Consider the following 19181-nt stretch of genomic DNA (forward strand, 5'->3'; position numbering starts at 1 on the left):
ATATGTTCAGTTACAAAACGTGATTTATGTCATAAAGTGAACAGAAAAGTTACACATGTGCTAGGTCTATGTATGCTGAATGTATCAAAATAAATCTTTCCACACAGGACATACGGTACAAAACGTACTAAATGAAGACAACAAAAACAAGTGTTTGTCATCACAGTGCATTTTGCAAGTTTTCCCACGTCATAAGATAATAAAGTAGTTTAATAAGACATTGATCGTTTAATTATTATTATTTGACAATGTGGCAATATCCCAGTGACGTTGAATGGTAACTGTACGAAACTTATCTGTACAACTCAGTGTAACGTTTGACATCTAACACCTAGACCAAGATATTGTCTTGCTGAAATGTCACGATGATATCCCTTTTGGTCGGCAATCATTAAGTTGTCTGTGAGACTGTGTCTAAATGAGTTTGAGAGACAGGTGTAACTGGATCCGTTGACGAAGTAGAATCCGATGACGTGGTTGGATCTGAGGACGCCGTTGGATATGATGACGTTTTTAGATATGATTTAACCAATTGAACCATGTTGCGGAAGATGGGGACGAAGACGTGTTAGGCGGTTTTTCCAAGCTATGCCCTTCAGAAGGCAACATAGACACGTTGTCCTTGTTAGGCTTCTCAGGTGATTAGGAGAGATACAGGTATCCATTAGCTGTGCCCAAGGTGCTCAGGGAATGTCCACGTGTGAAATTAGGGAGTTGATACTTCGGCTTTGGCACTCTTAGGCAATCTTTTACGCCTCCAAACTATTCATGGAAAATACGTTAACAGATATCCGCGAGAGACATAAGGTCAGTTAGGTTTCCTCGGAGATATCCCTCAAACATTTGTTATCAGGATACTAGATACATCACGGCACAGTAAGAATCAGGCCTTGCCCTGAACCTTTACAGTCTAGTGATAGTCAGACCACTTTATAGTTTCGAAACTGTACCAACTATGATCTGTCGTATTTGAAATTTAACTTCCACGTTACTGATGAGGTGAGATATAATACCTTGACGACAATGTCTAAGATATCATAAAACCACCGTGTAAAAATGATATTCTGAATTGTATGCAAACAGGACACTGAACGCAAGACTTCCAAATGCTTAATTCAAATACTTGTGTATCACCATGGGGATGTGATGTCAATCATATGCAGGAGGCAATAAGAAAGTACAGCACATACCAGTAATGAAAGAAATGGCAAGTCTTTAGAGTTTAAGCATACAACGGAAAACCAAAATCTTTTCAAACATAGAAAATGTTGACCTATACATAGTCAAAGGGAATTGTAAATTGCAGGAAAACGAAATTTAAAAATAAAAAATAAATAACAATAAATACCATCATCAGATGTTATCTTTGAATCTGATGTCCAGATCATTTTTTTAAATGCCCGCTTAAGACAAAAAGAAACTTTTTCTGAAGCTACAGTATGTGTGTTTTGGCTTGCCTTGGCGCCTCGGGTTTCTTCAACTTGGCTGGCTGCTGCCTGCTGTCGGCCATTAGGTGACTGCGGGCTCCGTGATGATGACTGAAAGCCCCTATTGTCTGTTTGAATAAGTTGATAAAACCCGTGAAGTACGGATGTATAATAATACAAAATCTCTTCGCCTCATAGTACTGGGGTTTGCAGTTGAGCAGCTTATACATTGAAGGGTAAGGTAAAGATAATTTCGGTACAATAGGCAAATTATTAACATTTAAGTTAAAGCTTGTTGACAGGCAGATAGAAAGCTATATTGAATCTTTGGATAGTTTAGTTCTTAAAAGATATACGCAAAGCCATTTGTCGGTGTAATGCCTTATCTATTTGAAAGTCTAGATGAAAATTAAATTAAATTCAGCAACACTCACCGTAATCTGTGTTGGACAGGGGGTTGATCCTCCGTAAGGCGTAAGTCGCCATTGTAATAAATGTAAGGAAAATCATGTTGATCTTGTTCTGGAAAAGATTAGAAAAAATACATGCAAATGAAAAATTATTGAGCAAACTTAAAAAACATTTTTATACTGACAATGTCGTTTTTTGACCTACTTATACTTCTTAACAGAATCATTCCATATGCATTCTACAAATATAAAGCTTTCACTGCGTTCACGAACGAGTGATGAGCAGGACAGAAGCAGGAAACTCAGCAGATTTAGAAGTGTGAAACGGCAGAAAGTTAAACATTAGAAGATTAAATGTCGGCAATCAGAGAAAAATAATGTTTAGCAGTCTGAGAGCTTTACAATGGCATTTTAGCTGACTAAGAAGTGTACGGTAAGAAAAATAGAGCGTTTTAAACGGTACAAAATGTGAAGTAAGTGAAGGAGAAAATTAGAAAGAATGGGACAATCGAAGCGGCTTTTCAGTAGTAAACCATATGCGACAACAGAATGCGACATTACGGGGTAATTTAAAAAAAAAATCCCAGTTATTTTCCTATTGTCGAGGAAAGGGTTTAATGGCGTCAGACAATTTTGATCAACAGTAAAAGTTTTTTTTAAATGTGTTTTAAAACGCGTTTGCTGAAAGTCACTAAAACACTTAAAGCCTTTACAAAAACATGACTCCATCAGCAGTGGCAAAAATAAAGTGACTGTTGATCACTCTCACTCGTCCTCATGACTATACACATGTATATATATTCTGCTGTACCTGTAGACTGGAAAAATCCGATTTCATTCACTGATATCTTCGCCACAGTCGTGTAGACGTGTTGCTTCGATATCACGCTGCGCAGATGATGACGTTACAATCAGCGCGTTGACCACACCTGATACGCCTTCGTAATGTTCCGGTGTACGACTTTCGGTACTTCTCGGCAAATGACGTCATCTGCATTGCTCAGAGGAAAGGAACTGTTATAAAGACATCTGTTAAAGGGAACATACCGCCAGGAGAAATTCTGCATTTTTCAGCTGGTTCAATTAAATACAAAAATGATTTGAGTCTGATCGTAACGAAATCTCCAGGCCCCTGGATCCAACACTGGTCTATTATAAAGTGTTCCCAATTCTCTACGATCTGCGGGGCAGAGATGAAGTTATACGGTAGGTTGCAAAATTAACACACAACTCAGTGTCTGACAAGTTCACGGACATCTCTCGTCGTCAACACTAGGGGAGGTAACCCATTTAAAAATGTCATGTTTTGAAATGTTGCGACTGGTGTGAGTCGATGATCGAAGGGAAACCCCGGAGAAAACTTCATCCAGTTCTTTGTCCCGAGAAATACCCCCAGTTTCTTGAAAGGACCCTTTGCAATTAGACAGGAAATCGTCCCACCTCGGGGCAGCAGAGGGGTCTATTTGTTTTCATGCAGAAAAACGAGACAAATTTATTTGGATATGAAGTAAAATTACTGAAGAACATGTGTGTGAAGAATTGTACGGATATGATTTATCCCTTTTGTTTTATTGTAAGAAAAAAGTAGGGTTAAAATCAGATTTTGATACTTTACTTAAGGCGTTTTCCTGCGGGAATTCGCATCACAATAAAAATAGGATTACATGAACCAAAATCATTTCCACACATTTGATGTCTAGTTAGGGAGTAGTAAGCTACAACGAAATATCGTGTTGATTCACGCAATCATATTTTATAAATCGAGAAACGAAAGAGAATATTTTTGAAGATCATAGGAACTCTACAATCAACATAACATTTCATGGCTCCTGACACAGTGTCCACATTGATCCAGCCGTAACATGGGTGCCTTGAAGTCGTTGAGTCGAATACGGTTATGTGTTGGATTACTGTAATTGCATACCGGTATACTTTTGCTTTTAGTGCTTAACAAAGTGAATTAATGGAGGGGAAATTTGAACAGGAAAAATTTTTTTACATATATTGTCTAGCTATATGTTAGATAAGTTTAAATATATTGTTGTAAATGTATACCGATCCTAAATACATGTAGTATTTTTCCTATTGAAGCCCAGCGCTAGTCACTTCAGCTTACATTGTAAGGGGCCACCCGTTTATCAGTTTAGCTTCGTAACAGATGTCCGTTAATGATACTGTCATTTATTGACGACATAATTCGCAAGACAAAACATGTTTCAAAAACCAACATTGGACGGAAAAGGATATTATCCTATGCATTTAACTGTACACTGTAAGCTGATGGTTAGCAACGAATATTTTAGTTTGGCCTATTTCACTGGCCACACCTCTTACATGACAACTTCAACTCCATACTGGAAACACCTTTGCGTCCTTTCGCGGATGATCTGTCAGTGTGAGTAGACTGGCAATCGACCTGAACGACAGGTCCCATCTAGTTGCAAGGGGTCTTTTTCGGCCTGATCCTCAGTCGATGCAGTGGGGCTGAACTGCGGGCAGATTCTCGTGATTGGACACCAATGGAGTGGACTGGCTGGCCCGAGGTGTTGTGCAGCCTTAGGAGATGAGGGTCAACGGCCTGACAGTGGGACGACAGCTGTCAAACGTTTCGGCTTCACTGAGCCCGGGACAACGGACTGGATTTCGGACGTTTAGCAGGCACGGTTATAGCAGAAATACAAGCAATGATAGGCGCAATCATCGTGTATATAAGACTATCAAACTTCTGAATGAATTTCAGAAGATAACGTAAAAAAGGAGAAACTGTTCTGTTATAGTCTAAATGACACACCCTTGTATATAAAACAGACTCTCAAGTGGGGTAATTTAACAGCCACGGTGAATGGGGATCTCTCTACGGCTATGGCTCTATATACGTATGAAAAAGTCCTAGTTAACTGGCTATATTGGATGTCGATGTGAGTGATTTATTTATTTATTTGAATAAAATCTCAGGCCGCACTCAATAAAATTTCATTTATGCCTATGCCGTGGCGGTCATCATTATGGTGGGAGGAAACCGGGCACAGCCACGACCATCTGCAGGCTGATGACAGATCTTCCCACGTACGATCGGTGAGGAAGCCAACAGAAGTCCATGTAAGTCACGTCTGCACATGGGCGTATTTACTATAGGTTAAAGAAATTCATTAATTTATTTGCTAATTTAATTGCTCTATACATCAGGTTTATGGCTGGAGAGCAGATTGCATTACCAGGTTAGAAAAGAGGTATAAGAGGTACCGTGGAACATACCTCTAATGGGTCAAGGGCCTTTTGCTTTCATATGTGTATTTCCTCTCCCCCCACCTCCCCTAACTACAATCCATTCAGGCTTGTACACATTACATGGAACTGACTGATTGCGATCTTCTGATTGATTGGCGCCAGTGCATTTTTGGGGGGAATTAACAGTAGTATCAGCAGTAATAGAAACTGACTTATTTCCCTGAAACGGAAAGACAACTTTGTCAACAGACCGAATACAATACGTCTCGGACAAGGTCGATATATACTTCGTGCAACCATCTTAATCAGTATATTATCGGCGGGGAAATGTGCAGTGCCCGGATCAGAGGCATACATCACATCATTATTTATAACTTTATTATGTAAGAGGTTGTCTCAAATACCAACCATACAAAAATATTTTCAAATACCCTTTTCTCCTAAAAAAATCATCGAAAAAATATTAAAAACCATATATGCAAATACGTTTTAACAGCAGATTTTGGCATGATTATAATGATTCTTCTCCTTTAAAACAAAGGACGATTAAAAGAAAGAAAAAAAGCACATATATTGCTACATGTTTTGTAATTTTGGGTATCATAGCAATGGCTTTATCAGTCACTATAAACATCACATCTTTAAGGGGCCTCGAAGGCTCAGTTGGTTAGCGCGCGAGCGGAGCGTAATGACCCAGGAGCCTGTCACGAATGCAGTCGCTGTGAGTTGAAGTCCAGCTCAGGCGGGCTCCCTCTCCGGCCTTACGTGGGAAGGTCTGCCAGCAGCCTTAGGATGGTCGTGATTTTCCATCGGGCCCTGCCCGGTTTCTTCCCACCATACTGCTTGTCGCCGTCGTATAAGTGAAACATCCTTGAGTACGGCGTAAAACAATAATCAAATAAATAAATAAAATATTTGATTGGTGTTTTTCGCCGGGGTGTCACATTTAACACGGCGGATAACATTATGGTGGGAGGAAACCGGGCACAGCCCGGTGGAATCCACGATCACTTGCAGCTTGGTGGCAGGCCTTTTCGCGTTCGACCGGAAAGGAAGCCAGTATGGGGTAGACATGAACTCGCAGCGACCGCATTTTTTGAGAGGCTTCTGAATTATTGTGCTAACCACTCGGCCACGGGGGTTCCTTACAACGGCTATATATTATGAAAATGCATCACTCCGCTTTTGATGAAGCGTTTGCCATAATGTCTACTCCCTAATGTTAATTGAACACACCTATTCTTAATGTATGTTTGTGCGCAAACGCTACCGACCTTGTAGCTCGTGTCGCGCTCCGTCGGGCTGTGGCCCGTGCCACCAGTACGGTAGCATTCGTGCACGATTTGGCTTTCAATTCATTGGCTTTCACTGGTTTAGAATTACTCTTATTTTTGCTATTCTATAATCACATTTAACAAAAAGTAACATGAAAATAATTACATGGATCAGGTTGATCAGGCAGATTCTCGAGTGCCAATAAAATAACCAAAAATAAAGGGACCAAGCTTGTGGTGCTAACAGTCCACTAGCAAAATTCAGGGGCCACTTTCACAAAGATTTCGTACTTGTGCGATATTGCACAAATAGGAAAATGGTATGGTAACGATAGTGACTTACAAAACATCGTACGAAAAATGTACGATAAAAAATGTCATACGCCGCTGTGTGAAAGTGGCCCGATGTCCAGCCTCCAAGCGTTGTGAGAAATTCAAAACCAGTGACGTCTTATAAATTGCAATTAACGTCACTGCATTTTTAATGCCGTTGACGTCATTGTGATAGGGGGTGTGTAATTTGCTATTATTTAAGAATTTACATGAACATTTTGAATAAAATCCTAACTTATTGGCCTGGTGTCAGTATAATGTGACTGAAGACACCGAATATGCACACACACATAATGACTCCTCGTTGTCGTCTGACTGAAATATGCCAAGTACGACTTTAAACCCTAAGTATATATACTTAACGCCTTACTCATGATTATGTTTCACTTGTACAACGGTGGTTAGGTTTATGGGCGCATGCGTCAAACCTAAATGCTCGGAGTAAACAACCGATTATTTATTGTGATTTATTAATTTATCTATTTGGTTTTTATTTGTTTTACGCTGTACTCAAGGATATATCACTTATACGACGGCGGTCAGCATTATGGTGGAATGAAACTGGGCAAAGTCTGGGTGATACCGACGATCGTCCGCAGGTTGCAGGAAAGAAATCCAGTATGAGCTGGACTTGAACTCCTAGCGGCTGCATTGGTGAAACGCTTCTGGGTCATTCCGCCACGCTGGCGTGCTAACCCCCAAACTTTGTGGTTAAGAAGCTTTTCCACCCAAAAGAGGCCATGACAAGTTGTCACAAAATATACACAGTCATGTTTTCCCAGAGGAGCCTGTGCAGTCTTATGTTATGCGTGTGAACTACGGTGAATTGTCGTCCTTTCAATTCCAGCAGGAAGAAAGAGTGACGGCCCTGCAGTATTTCTTTACATGCCGCTCTCTATTTTACTTTACATCACTGCCATCACTCATACTGTACAGAAAGCTTGAACAACACCAACATTACTGGTTCCCCGTGATGAGGCAATGGATGATGTCAGAAAACACGAACACTATCATCTCAACCTTTGTCTCAACCTGATACACGCACCCGTGATTGGTATTCAAGAAATCCCGTTTAATGGTGCCTTCAGGTCCAAGCTGAACCGATCATTTCTCTCTTGCAATGAATAAGTAATGCCTCGCAGGTTTAATTAAAAAAGGCATTACGATGACGATACTACAAGCTTGGGACGGAATTATTTGGGCTGGGCAGGTTCTCCACTTCGAGGCTTTGTGGGATAATGTTGGATACCAACGCTATAAAAGAATAAATTCAAAAGGATACCTCTAATAATCATAAACTTGTAGGCCTCCGCTTTAATCGTCAAGAGGGAAACTTGTTTCTCCTAAAGAATAAATGATATTTAGACCTCACCTCTTTTCGCCCGCATCGCAAGAATTGCCCGTTGAGTAGCAACTTTGATTTAACACAAGATATTGCTTGATGTCATTTTTAGAGTTCCATTGTAACAGTGGTATAAGTTGTTTTGCTTTTTGCTTTTTCAATAGGTCGTAGTAGGGTGATGTTGGGGAGTATATTACGACGTTGTCAATGGTAACCAACAAATCATCTACTATAAAAAAAGTCTTTAAACGGTATCTAAAACAAACTTTCGGCGGGGCCTGATTAATTAGAATGGCAAGTTTTATGTGAAAAGTTTCCTGGGAGAATAAAAAACTACCAAGACATTAATATTTCAGCTGTGTCATTAGTTGTAACATGTCTCATGAGTCTCATGAGAATGTAAACAAACTCAAAATCGACAAATTCAATTAATAATGCAAAACATAACGTACCTGACAATACATCGTACTAGCGCATGTGAAACAAGACGTTATATATCTAGGATAGCCGGGGGAGAAAGCAGATTAAATCCTTTTATTCACGTTTAAAAGCCACGGCTGGGACGAAAGTTACAAACGCGTGTAAACAGTATTGTGTTGGTCGCATCGGGCATTCCATAATTGAACAGATAAGTTTGGGCTGTTTGGAGTTAAATAGAAAGCCAGTAGGGGTAAACTGGCAATTCAATCGTGTCCGAGGATTCCGCTTTTGTTCCGCTACATGTATCACAGTCGATGAATAATCCATTGTGCCCAGAGCCGGGATTTTGAATAATTAACACAGGCGTCCATTTTGTATACAGGTCCTAATTGCCCCGTATCACAAAGGTGTGGCAGGCGTAAATCTGCTTGAAGCCACATCTAACAAATGTCAACATTTGTGGATAGTCAAAATGCACTCGACTAATATCGATCTCTGATCGATTCGTGTCGCTGTTAATAATCAACACTTGTTAAGCTGTATTTCCAGGCAAATCAGTATAATTCCGCTTGGCAGAGTGGAGTGGTTATCCCTTCACTTGTTTATCTAGTGCTCGGCTGTTTTCATGGTGTGAGGAAAAAGAAGACTAAAAATTCTTTGACACTGCACCATTTCTGGTCAACTCAACTTTGCGTTAATAAGTGCAGAAGCTTAAAATGCGATTTGAAAACTACCTTTATCATTGACTTCAATTTCAATTTCCCTCTGTGCGCTTTATGCACCAGGATGGCTTTCGACATCTCGAAGGTTTGGACATGGACGCGGGGAGTTGGCCTATTTATCCTGTTGCACCAGACCTGTAAGTATATACAAAAGATGCAAATATAATTTCTTTTATACAGAATTGCTCAGAATTTTCTAAAATACATATTATATACGTATATTCCAGTTCAACGTCGCATATATATATATATTTCGAAGGAGCGCTTGAATCCTTTACTGAGGAAAAGCATTAGCTCAAGGTAAAAATGTAAGTCTACAATATTTTGAATATTTATTCTGAATATATGATACTTTCATTAAGTTATATGACACAAATATAACAATGCTACAGATATCAGTGTATTAGGGCATTATTGAAAGTAAACACGAAGACTTAAATTTTGTACGATATGGGCCTTGGTTCCGAGGCAAATATAATGAGAATGTTTGAAGACAAGTACCCTTTTGTTGATATTGAAGAAAAACTAAATGTAAAAGAACATCAGTCTGTTTGTTAATAACTCTGTAGATAAATAAATTAAACACTTATGCTTTCCCATGATAGGTAACACAAACGATTGATCTACACACTCTTACAATTTCATGCTGAAAGCTAGTGTGTTGAGAGTTTCTCTCGGTTTTAGAGAACGCCTAAAATTACTTGAAAAAAGTCATCATTGTTATTTCATTAGTATTTTCGTGTCTTAACTTTAAACATGTTTTAAGTTCAACAATATGTGATGTATAATACCAGAATAGAGAAAAATCCTTTTATGGTCAAGTATGACAGATGCAACATTATATGCGTTACGATCATGATCCCTCTGATCAGTTTTAGATGTAGGTGTCAAAACAAACATTCCTATATCAGCCCCCAAATAAAATGGATGTTCTAGGTCAGTAATTGCAATACAAATTCCCAAAACAACGTTCAAAACAAAACACAAAAGAACTAAGAAAACTTAGGCCTTATTTACGGGATTAAGACGGATTCGTGTAAAGAGAAGCGGTTAACAGTTTTCAGTTTTGTTGGAAATACGCAAGAAATGTTTTAGGTGAGTGCATGAAATCAGTATTCGAATCGTGTACTAATGGTAGTTTACAAGATGCCGATAATAAAAATATGTATCTCAATTGCGCTTTGATTGCAACTGTTCACATATCCGAAGTGGTAATCTACATCAACACGATGAATATACATTCTCTAGCATCAGACCGGTTAAGCCGAATTAGACACAGTGATGAAGTAGAGTGTCAAAGATTCCGAACACACGGGTCATGCTTACTTGCAAGAGAATTTACTAATTGCCAAACTTAAGACACATTTAATAATTAATGATTTATCTGAGAATTGAAAGGTTAATACTCATTGTAGGGGACAGAATTTTCACGGTTGGCTGTCCACCAGACATAATTCCTTCAGGAAATATTCAGGAAAATTAACTCAAAAACGAAGATTTATTTGGTTAAAAAAAATTTCCGCCCCTCCCCCACCCCCCAACCATCTCAAAAAAAATTTACGTCTTTTTTTGTCATATTCTTTACCACATTTTCTATATCTTTATTATCTCTCTATTTCATACACATTTTCTGCCAGTGGTCGGAAATTTTCTTACAAGTGATGTTCACGGTTAACTTACTACGACGTCCAATCCGATCTCCCAATGGATCTCCGTTTGAGTTGTTTTGCTAGCTTACTTTAATTTCCCGGAGGTAAGGCTTTCGGAGGACAGTAGTTTAAAGCCAATTGTACATAACCTGAATTGAACATTAAGTGGATACTGGGCACTTTTGTGCCGAATTTTTCGAGGTGTTATCATGTGCCAGTCCGTGTAAGTCCGTTCCATAAAACGTTAACATCCTTGCATACACTGTGTGTAGTGAGGAGGAAAACAGTTGTTAAATTCGTTTATAATTTACTTTGCTGAATGACAAAATATTGTTCTCCTAAACACACGCGCACCATTTTCTTGGTGTATGAATTATAATTATTTGCTTATCAAGTTTAAATGTGATGATTTCAATTTCCACATGCGCAAATACACGCAAAGGTTATACCTATCTGATTGAATTTAACAAACATAGTTTTTGTTGCTTGTCAGTATATATATACATACTGTTTATATGACAAGTAGAGTTGCTGGCCTCCGGTCGTACGTGGGAAGGTCTTCCAGCAACCCGCAGATGGTCGTGGGTTTCCACCGGGCTCTGCCCGGTTTCCACCACCATAATGCTGACTGTCGTCGTATAAGTGAAATATTCTTGAATACGGCAAAAAACACCAATCAAATAAATAAATAAATAATTAAATAGAGTTGCTGGTATCAAGCGGCAGCCAGTCAAAGTATGGTTCTCCGCACATGCTGCCCAAACGCCCACCCTCGATGATTGATTAATCGCACATTGTGTTGGGTTTTCCAGTGAAAATAAAGAGTTTGGAATATCATTGGCTCTGATCAAATACAGACCTTTGTTTCAACAACAAGCCTCAATTAACACCATCATTATGGTCAATCAGAACTGGGCGCCTGGCGAGTATTTGTTGTTCCTGTAACCTCCTACATAGTCTCTGTAATCTGTAATATCAGACTACGCAGTCTGTAATATCCTTTGAGGTCTCTGAAATCTTCCATGTAGTTTCTGTAATCTGTAGTCTCTGTAGTCTCCTGTTTGGTCTATACAATTTCCTATATAATCTCTGTTGTCTCCTACATAATCCCTGTGGTCTCTGTAATCTTCTGTGTAGTCTGTAGTCTCCTGTTTAGTCCCTATTGTCCACTATGTAGTCTCTGACGTCTCCTGGGTAATCTCCTATATCGTATCTCATGTATTCTTTTATGTAGTCTCTGTAGTCCAGCGGGCTGACTGACCACGACACCGTTATAAAGTTTCACAAAGACAATCGCAGCGTATTGCACAATTTGACGAAGTTGAAGGTACACTTTTAAAGGCATAAAATTCATTTTTTACAGAGTAGATTATTTTAAGATCTGATTTGGTAGTAAATGTACCAGTTTCAGTTAAACATTCGAGGAGAACCTAACTTGTTTTAAAAATCGGTACGCTATTTTAATTGCAAACGTTTGAAGTAAACCCAGGCGTTGAAGATAGGCTTCACGTCGGTATTGAGGTCACGTCTGAGGTAAATTGACAAGCGGCCATACTTCACAGCTTACGTGTGACCATTTGTCAGCAATAACACTGTCGTCGTTGCTCTGGTCTTACTCTAAGTTCTGTTCGTCTTTATGCTGTATTGATCAGCCCGTGTTTTCGCACATCACTTCGCGGGACCAAGTACCACGATTAAGGTGAATTCTTTATCAAGATGATCGTATTTGTGACCTGTTTTGTAGTGAGTAACAAAATATTTAAAGCATTGCATAAATGAGTTATGGATGCAGGTCCTAGGCTGAATTGTTCATACAGTGTAATATATAGATCCTCACAAACCCGGTGTTATAACGAGTCACCACTATTCTAAACCTATTTTATGCCAGTATGTAACTCTGACTCAAGTGGCGGAGCCACGAGAGTTAGAGCCCAAAAGGCTTTCTAATGTATCGTGGTCGTCACAGAAGTATATCTTTCGAGCGATTTCTTCGAATTAACGATTCCAGATTTTGTACTGGTTGTATTTATTGATTCATTTGATTGGTGCTTTACGCCATACTCAACAAGAACATTTCATTTATACTTGACGGCAGTCAGTATTATGGTGGGAGGAAAGCAGGCACAGTCCGGGGGAAAGGCGTAACCATCCGCAGATTCCACCCAGACCTTACCGGCTTTATTTCTTATCTGTATGATTTTTTACATACCTTTGTCTTTGGGAGTTAGTGTTAAACGTTGTTCTGGAAATGGATCTTGCGATTATCGACTTGGAACGCCTTTTACGGACTGCGAATGGTATATGAATGTCGGACTTGACGTTTATATTCCCACGTACTACCAGAAGAGGAAGTCAGTATGGACTGGACTCTTGTGCGCAGCTATCAGCTACCACAATTCATTTTAGACAAGGAACCAGACTAAAATATGGCGCACTGACTGAACAAAATATCCCCCGACACATCTGATCCCGCGTTTGAATTGTAACTCACTCAGGCGATTTGGACAAAAAAGCAGCATCAGTTAGATGGATACAGACCATCGGTCCAATTCCAGAGGCTTAATTAGAATTTTAGAACATGTTAAATGTCACTTCAAACTGCAAACGGCTAACACCTTAGACTCACCGGAACTCCTACTATCTACATGTACGGCCTATGAGATTCACCGCCATTTTTTATCGCGACTGAGTTACCCTGACTGAAACCACAGAAATTGCTACAACAACTAACTCTTAACAGTACTCCTATTTGTCAGCGATAGTCACGCGATTACGCGAACCAAAAGTACTCTAGGAGAACACTACGCATACTATTCACCATCTCTAGCTACACACTATAGATTTGTATACAATATATGTCACTCCACCCCTCATTTTTCTATCTGTAAAGTGATTCATCAAAGATACTTCGATAAACTGTTTTATAATTTCAAATTTTTGAAATGGGGCCTCCGTGGCTCAGGTGGTTAGCGCACTAGCGCAGCGAAATTACCCGTGAGCCTCTCACCAATGGGTGTGAGTTCAAGTCCAGTTCATGCTGGCTTCCTGTCGTGCCGCGCGTGGAAAGGTCTGTCACTAACCGGCGGATGGTCGTGGGTTTCCCCCGGGCTGTGGCCAGTTTCCTTCCACCATAATGCTGGCCGCCGTCGTATAAGTGAAATATTCTTGAGTACGGCGTAAAACACCAATCAAATAAATATTTTTGAAATTTTGACAATTTTTCTCAAACCATCCGGTTGTTTAACTGCTTTTATAAAAAATAATTTTGCTGAAAGTTGGTTCTAATATCATAAGTATCGTTGCACTCGTTCAAAGGCTTAAAGGATGTATGAAACGCTTGGTTTTTATTTCTTAATACTGAGTATATGATGTGTTCTAACTTATGGAAGTGTCCAATAGCCTCTCGGCGTTCTTCTTGGGGAGTCAAAATGGCTTAAAACTAGTTTTTCAAGGGCCCTGTGGCCAGTCCAGAAATTAAGTAGTTTGGTGCGATGGCGTCCACGATGATAGCTGTCACAACAACTTTGTTGCGAGGCGAGACCGAATTGGGAGCGTTAAACTGGTCCAGCCTTCCCACTGAAGACGTCATTTCCGAATATCACCAACAACTGCAGGGGTTATTACAATTATAAAATATGTCTCAAAATGTTTTTTTTGTCAATATTTTGTTTTACATATTCTTCATTATTGCGCTAAACCGATAATCTTGATATTCTTTTTATCGTATCTTTTCATGTGTCCTTCAATTTCATATGACAATTTAACGACCACCTGTTCCACTGTGTTCGGAGGGGCACAAATCTTCTCTTCAGTTTTCGGGATCATTCGTCTACTTTAAATATCTTTTTCCATAAGACGTCTTTGTTACAGCAACTGTGATAAAAAAGAGTTGCATAACGTTTAGAAGAGTTTAAATTTTATATAAAAGCGATAGTAGAGTTCGAACTGGAAGCTTCTGTATTAAATCACATCCAACCCTGTTATCTCTGTTTGAGCTCAACTCTCTGCACCCTAAGGGTTTAGCATGTCCAATAATGGATCTCTGTTGAAGACTGCAACAACGTCTTTGTATGCTTAAAATTTTCTTGGGAAATGGGTTAAGTTTTTAAAACATCTATCAAAAATTAATTATTTACCATTTCTAACATGTGACAAAAAGTAATGGTTTGCTCATCTCCTAATATAAACAAGTTAAGATATCGTTTAGATTTTAAACATTAGTTTATAATGTTTTTCACATCTGTGTGCAAGTAATTTTTGTTTCGTCCGCATCAATGTTCAACCGCGAAAACATAAAATGCAAAAAATTGTTAATTATTTGCTTTTCTGTTTCGTTCGAAAAAAAAATGTGGTAGCGTCGGCGAATTGGGTCAGTCTATGCCCCGTACTGTTTATTTTAACATCACTGTTTGCTTTTTCTTCCCTGTACAGCTCTACAAGTATTTCTCCACATATTAAATTTACTTACGGTGACATCGAGCTCCTCTACCGGATTTTATGTGGATTTACAGTTGAGCGAACAACACGTCAGTGTGGGAAGTGAGGTCATATTTACCGTCCATGTCAACGGAGACATTAACGTCACGTGCGAACTGCAATATGGACAGAATCATGTGATATCGATATTTACTGAAGAGTGCATGAATACCACCGCTACGCCTTCGGTTTATGTTGCCAATAATAGTTATGCATTGCCTGGAAGTTACATAGTCAGTGCGACCTGCGAAAATGACTTCACGAATGACACATCGGAAAAGCCTCTCTTTGTGGAAGAACCACTGGCCGATCTGCAATTCAACACAACCGGGAATGCCAGCGTCTTGGGTAAATTGGGAACTGACGTCATAGGTTCAGTGGGGTTCAACTTTTCTCAAGGGTCCAACCTACTGCCAGTCTGTAAAATCGACGACATCGACATCTGCGGCAGCACTGTCGTCATCGACAACACCACGAACACTGGCTACGTCACCTTTGTGCCGTCATACTTTAGCAACTTCGGGTATCACATGATCAACATAACCCTTTTTAACTACATTAGTTCCGAGAGCATTGACTGCATAATATTATTCGAGGAATACATAACGAATCTGGAACTGCATGCCCCGGAGATTGTGTTAGTGAATACTTCATTAGTGGTAGTCTCTACCGTGGATTCTGGCAGCAACATCGATTACGAGTGGATGATGGCAGGGCTTAGTGACGCCTCTCTCTGGCTAATGTGTTCAGGCAATTACAGTAACAGTTCTTACACGCAGTTCATAACGGAGTGTGGCAACGCCAGAGTTGAAGTTGTCGCTTCCAACGCGGTTGGATTTGTTGATGCCAGTCTCAATTTCACAGTGCTATCACCAGTCGAGGGATTTATCGCTAACTTGACATCCGATCGCCCCGGCGCAAATCTAAATCTGTACACAACTTCGTCTTTCTTACACCACATGGGCAATCTCTCAGTTGAAGTAACAGATAAATGGGAAACACTTACACGAGACAACCCAGATCTTTTAAGCCTGTCCGAACCTTACACCTTACACTTGAATCTAAAGCAAGGAGAGACTTCCCTTAACATCACTATCGCTTCTCCCGTATCTCATCAGATCGTGCTTATCGATGCTAGTCTTTGGGATCCTATCAACGTCAGCTTGAAGACTGATGCCACTTTCCTGACAGCAGGAGTCGAATTCACGGTTGAAATTTTGAATACCACAGGCTGGGGATGCAGTTATGAAGTGAATTTTGGGAATGGGGATATTAGGTCTTATTCAGAAATTGGAAATACTTTCTTAGAAAATCACCTGATACGTCATACTTACACGGATGCTGGAGTTTTCGACATGGTAGTGAACGTTAGTAACGGGCGATACTACCAAATCCTACAAAAATCGTTCATGGTGTATCAACCAGTACCATATTATGATATTGACTGTGATCCGTGGATAACGATACCTCCGGGCTCGATGACTATGGAGATTACAGTGCACTCCACGTCGGTAAACCCTACAAATACTTCTTGTTTCATCTGTGGGCAGGATTTGCCAAATACGAGGGGAGACTGTGCGTTGAATGTGAACGTAACATGGGAAGAGGTGGACAGTGGTAAACTGTATTTACAGCTGACGACCCCTGCGACCTACAACGTGTCCTTGGTCTGTTCTAACATGATTAGCATCGAAGAACAATTTTGCTTGTTGGACGCACAACAGTTCACTGCTGATGATTTTATCATCGACTACCCTCGTGCTGTGGGCTTTGGAAGCGCTGATACTCAAGCGGAAGTTGTGTACACAATCCATCTGTTTCAGGACACCTATATACCTCCAAACGTCCAGTTCACTTGGACCTATGACGATGGTAACACTGAGGGCCCAGTCAACTTTACGGTTTGGGCGATGAGCCATTATTTTGAAAGTAGAGGCACATTCAATTCAACTCTGGCCATTCAGGTTTTCGAAGATCCTGTTCGAGTTGTACCCCTTCCGGTGACTGTAGGAGTGTTATCCGTGGAAACAAACCTTACTCTGGGCAACGTGTCCTCAGATGTTCTAGGATTGTTTATCAGCGCTGACGCTCAAGGTGCTAACATCACTTTTGATATTGACTTCGACGACGGCACAACTGAAAGCTGCTCGGAAACCGCTGTCGAGAAAACGCTAGTTCTAGTAAAAAGTAAAATCTACTCAACGGCAGGTGTGTTCAGACCACGCGTCATTGCTACAAGTGCAACTTTTCAAGAGGAAATTTTGTTGGATGATGTTACCATGCTGTGGCCTGTGCCCGACTTTAACCTGGAACTTCCGGTAGAAGTGGTTTATCCCAGCGGTACGGGCGCTGTTGACCTGACCATAACGGACGGCTCCCCCTCACCGACAAACGTCACCTGCGTGGTCCTCTACTCCGACGACAGTCCTCAGGACACCGTGACGCTGCCTGCTTCTTTTCAACACACCTACCACGATTTAGGCCAGATAACCGTGACAGCGATTTGTACAAACGCCGTGTCGTCGAGAGAAGCCGAAAACGAAACAACCGTAACGAGCTCGTGCTTTGGACCTGGCCGGCCGTTCATGGGTCAGACACAGGTAACAAAGCTAGTTTCAGAGCAATTCAAACTGAAGGCAACAGTGGACATACTCTGCAGGAATCTAACCTCAGAGTTCCTCTGGAACGTAACACGTGATGGAATTTCAGTGCAAATTTCTCAGCCGGGGAGCACTGTTTTGTCCATCACTGCGCGGCAGTTCGAACCGGGTGAATACATCGTGGGGTTTTACACAAACTTTAGGGAACAACCTCTACTGTACCTTACGGACACAATTACCATGAGCATCCTTCGATCTCCTTTGTCTGTAAGCGTCAAAGGGGGAACGTCGAAGTCGGTGGGCACCACTCAAAGTGTCACTGTTGATGCCGCTACAGATTCATACGACCCTGACATCCCGCGAGGAAGCCCCCAAGGTCTGACGTTTGAGTGGACATGCACCAAAGCCGATGACCTAACTATGGCCGAGGAACGTGCTTTGGCCGGTTCTCTGAACAGCTGCCCTGACTGTCTGATCACAGGCGGAACAGGAAAGGTCACAGTTCCCCCGGGGTGTCTGGAGGTAAACAAATGGCATTCCTTGCGAGTTAATGTTACCAAGGATACCAGAAGCGCCGGCGCTTATCAGATCCTACAAATAACGCCTGCCCCGACGCCTCAGCTGGAAATAAGGTAATTCCTAAGTAGCTGCAAAATTACGAAATTTGCGCTAGACCACATGTAAAATGTGCGACGATTATTTTCACTATTCTCAATCAAAACTGCAAACATAATGTCTTGAACAGTGAAGTTAAGCAAACAACTGGGGAATATCAATGAAACATATATTTACAACATAACATAAAACCAAGGTTGGAAGTGCCATTTGGTGAAAAAGAGCCACTTAATCTATTTCTAGAAATAACTAGTATCTTGTCAAGTGACACTACTAATTTTCCAAGTCAGTGCCCAAGAAGAAACGCATAGATTAAGTCCGGTTTAGTTTTGAGGAGAATACAATCAGCCAATGTACAGAATGAGACGTCCGAACCTCAGTATTAATAAAACAAGCAAACTTTCGACGATGATCACTTTGATGCGCCGAAGCGTTTCGTTTTTGGGGAGAGTATATAAAACCTTTTCCACAATTAATGTTTCTGTAAAGCTTTAGGAATACACCACTGAAAATCACCCGAAGACGTTAAATTGATTTACTTGTTTATTTATTTGATTGGTATTTTTCGCCCTACACAGGAGTATTTCACACATATGCTATGGCAACCAGCATAATGGTGAGAGCAAACCGGGCAGAGCCCTGGGAAATCCCACAACCGTACGCTTGATCGGTAAATTTAAGTTAC

At 40.5% G+C, this 19181-nt stretch overlaps 1 protein-coding gene across 1 annotated transcript in view; it reads left to right on the forward strand.

The window, feature by feature from the left end:
- The first annotated feature begins 15445 nt into the window (after positions 1 to 15445).
- LOC135476880 (polycystin-1-like protein 2) overlaps positions 15446 to 19181 on the forward strand; it is a 31207-nt gene continuing 27471 nt past the window's right edge. The window contains exon 1 of the mRNA XM_064757023.1: positions 15446 to 18513. Within this exon, the coding sequence (XP_064613093.1) occupies positions 15446 to 18513 (3068 nt within the window). The remainder of the gene's footprint in view (positions 18514 to 19181) is intronic.

The sequence above is a fragment of the Liolophura sinensis genome, chromosome 10, assembly GCF_032854445.1.
Source record: "Liolophura sinensis isolate JHLJ2023 chromosome 10, CUHK_Ljap_v2, whole genome shotgun sequence".
Taxonomy (NCBI): Eukaryota; Metazoa; Mollusca; class Polyplacophora; order Chitonida; family Chitonidae; genus Liolophura; species Liolophura sinensis.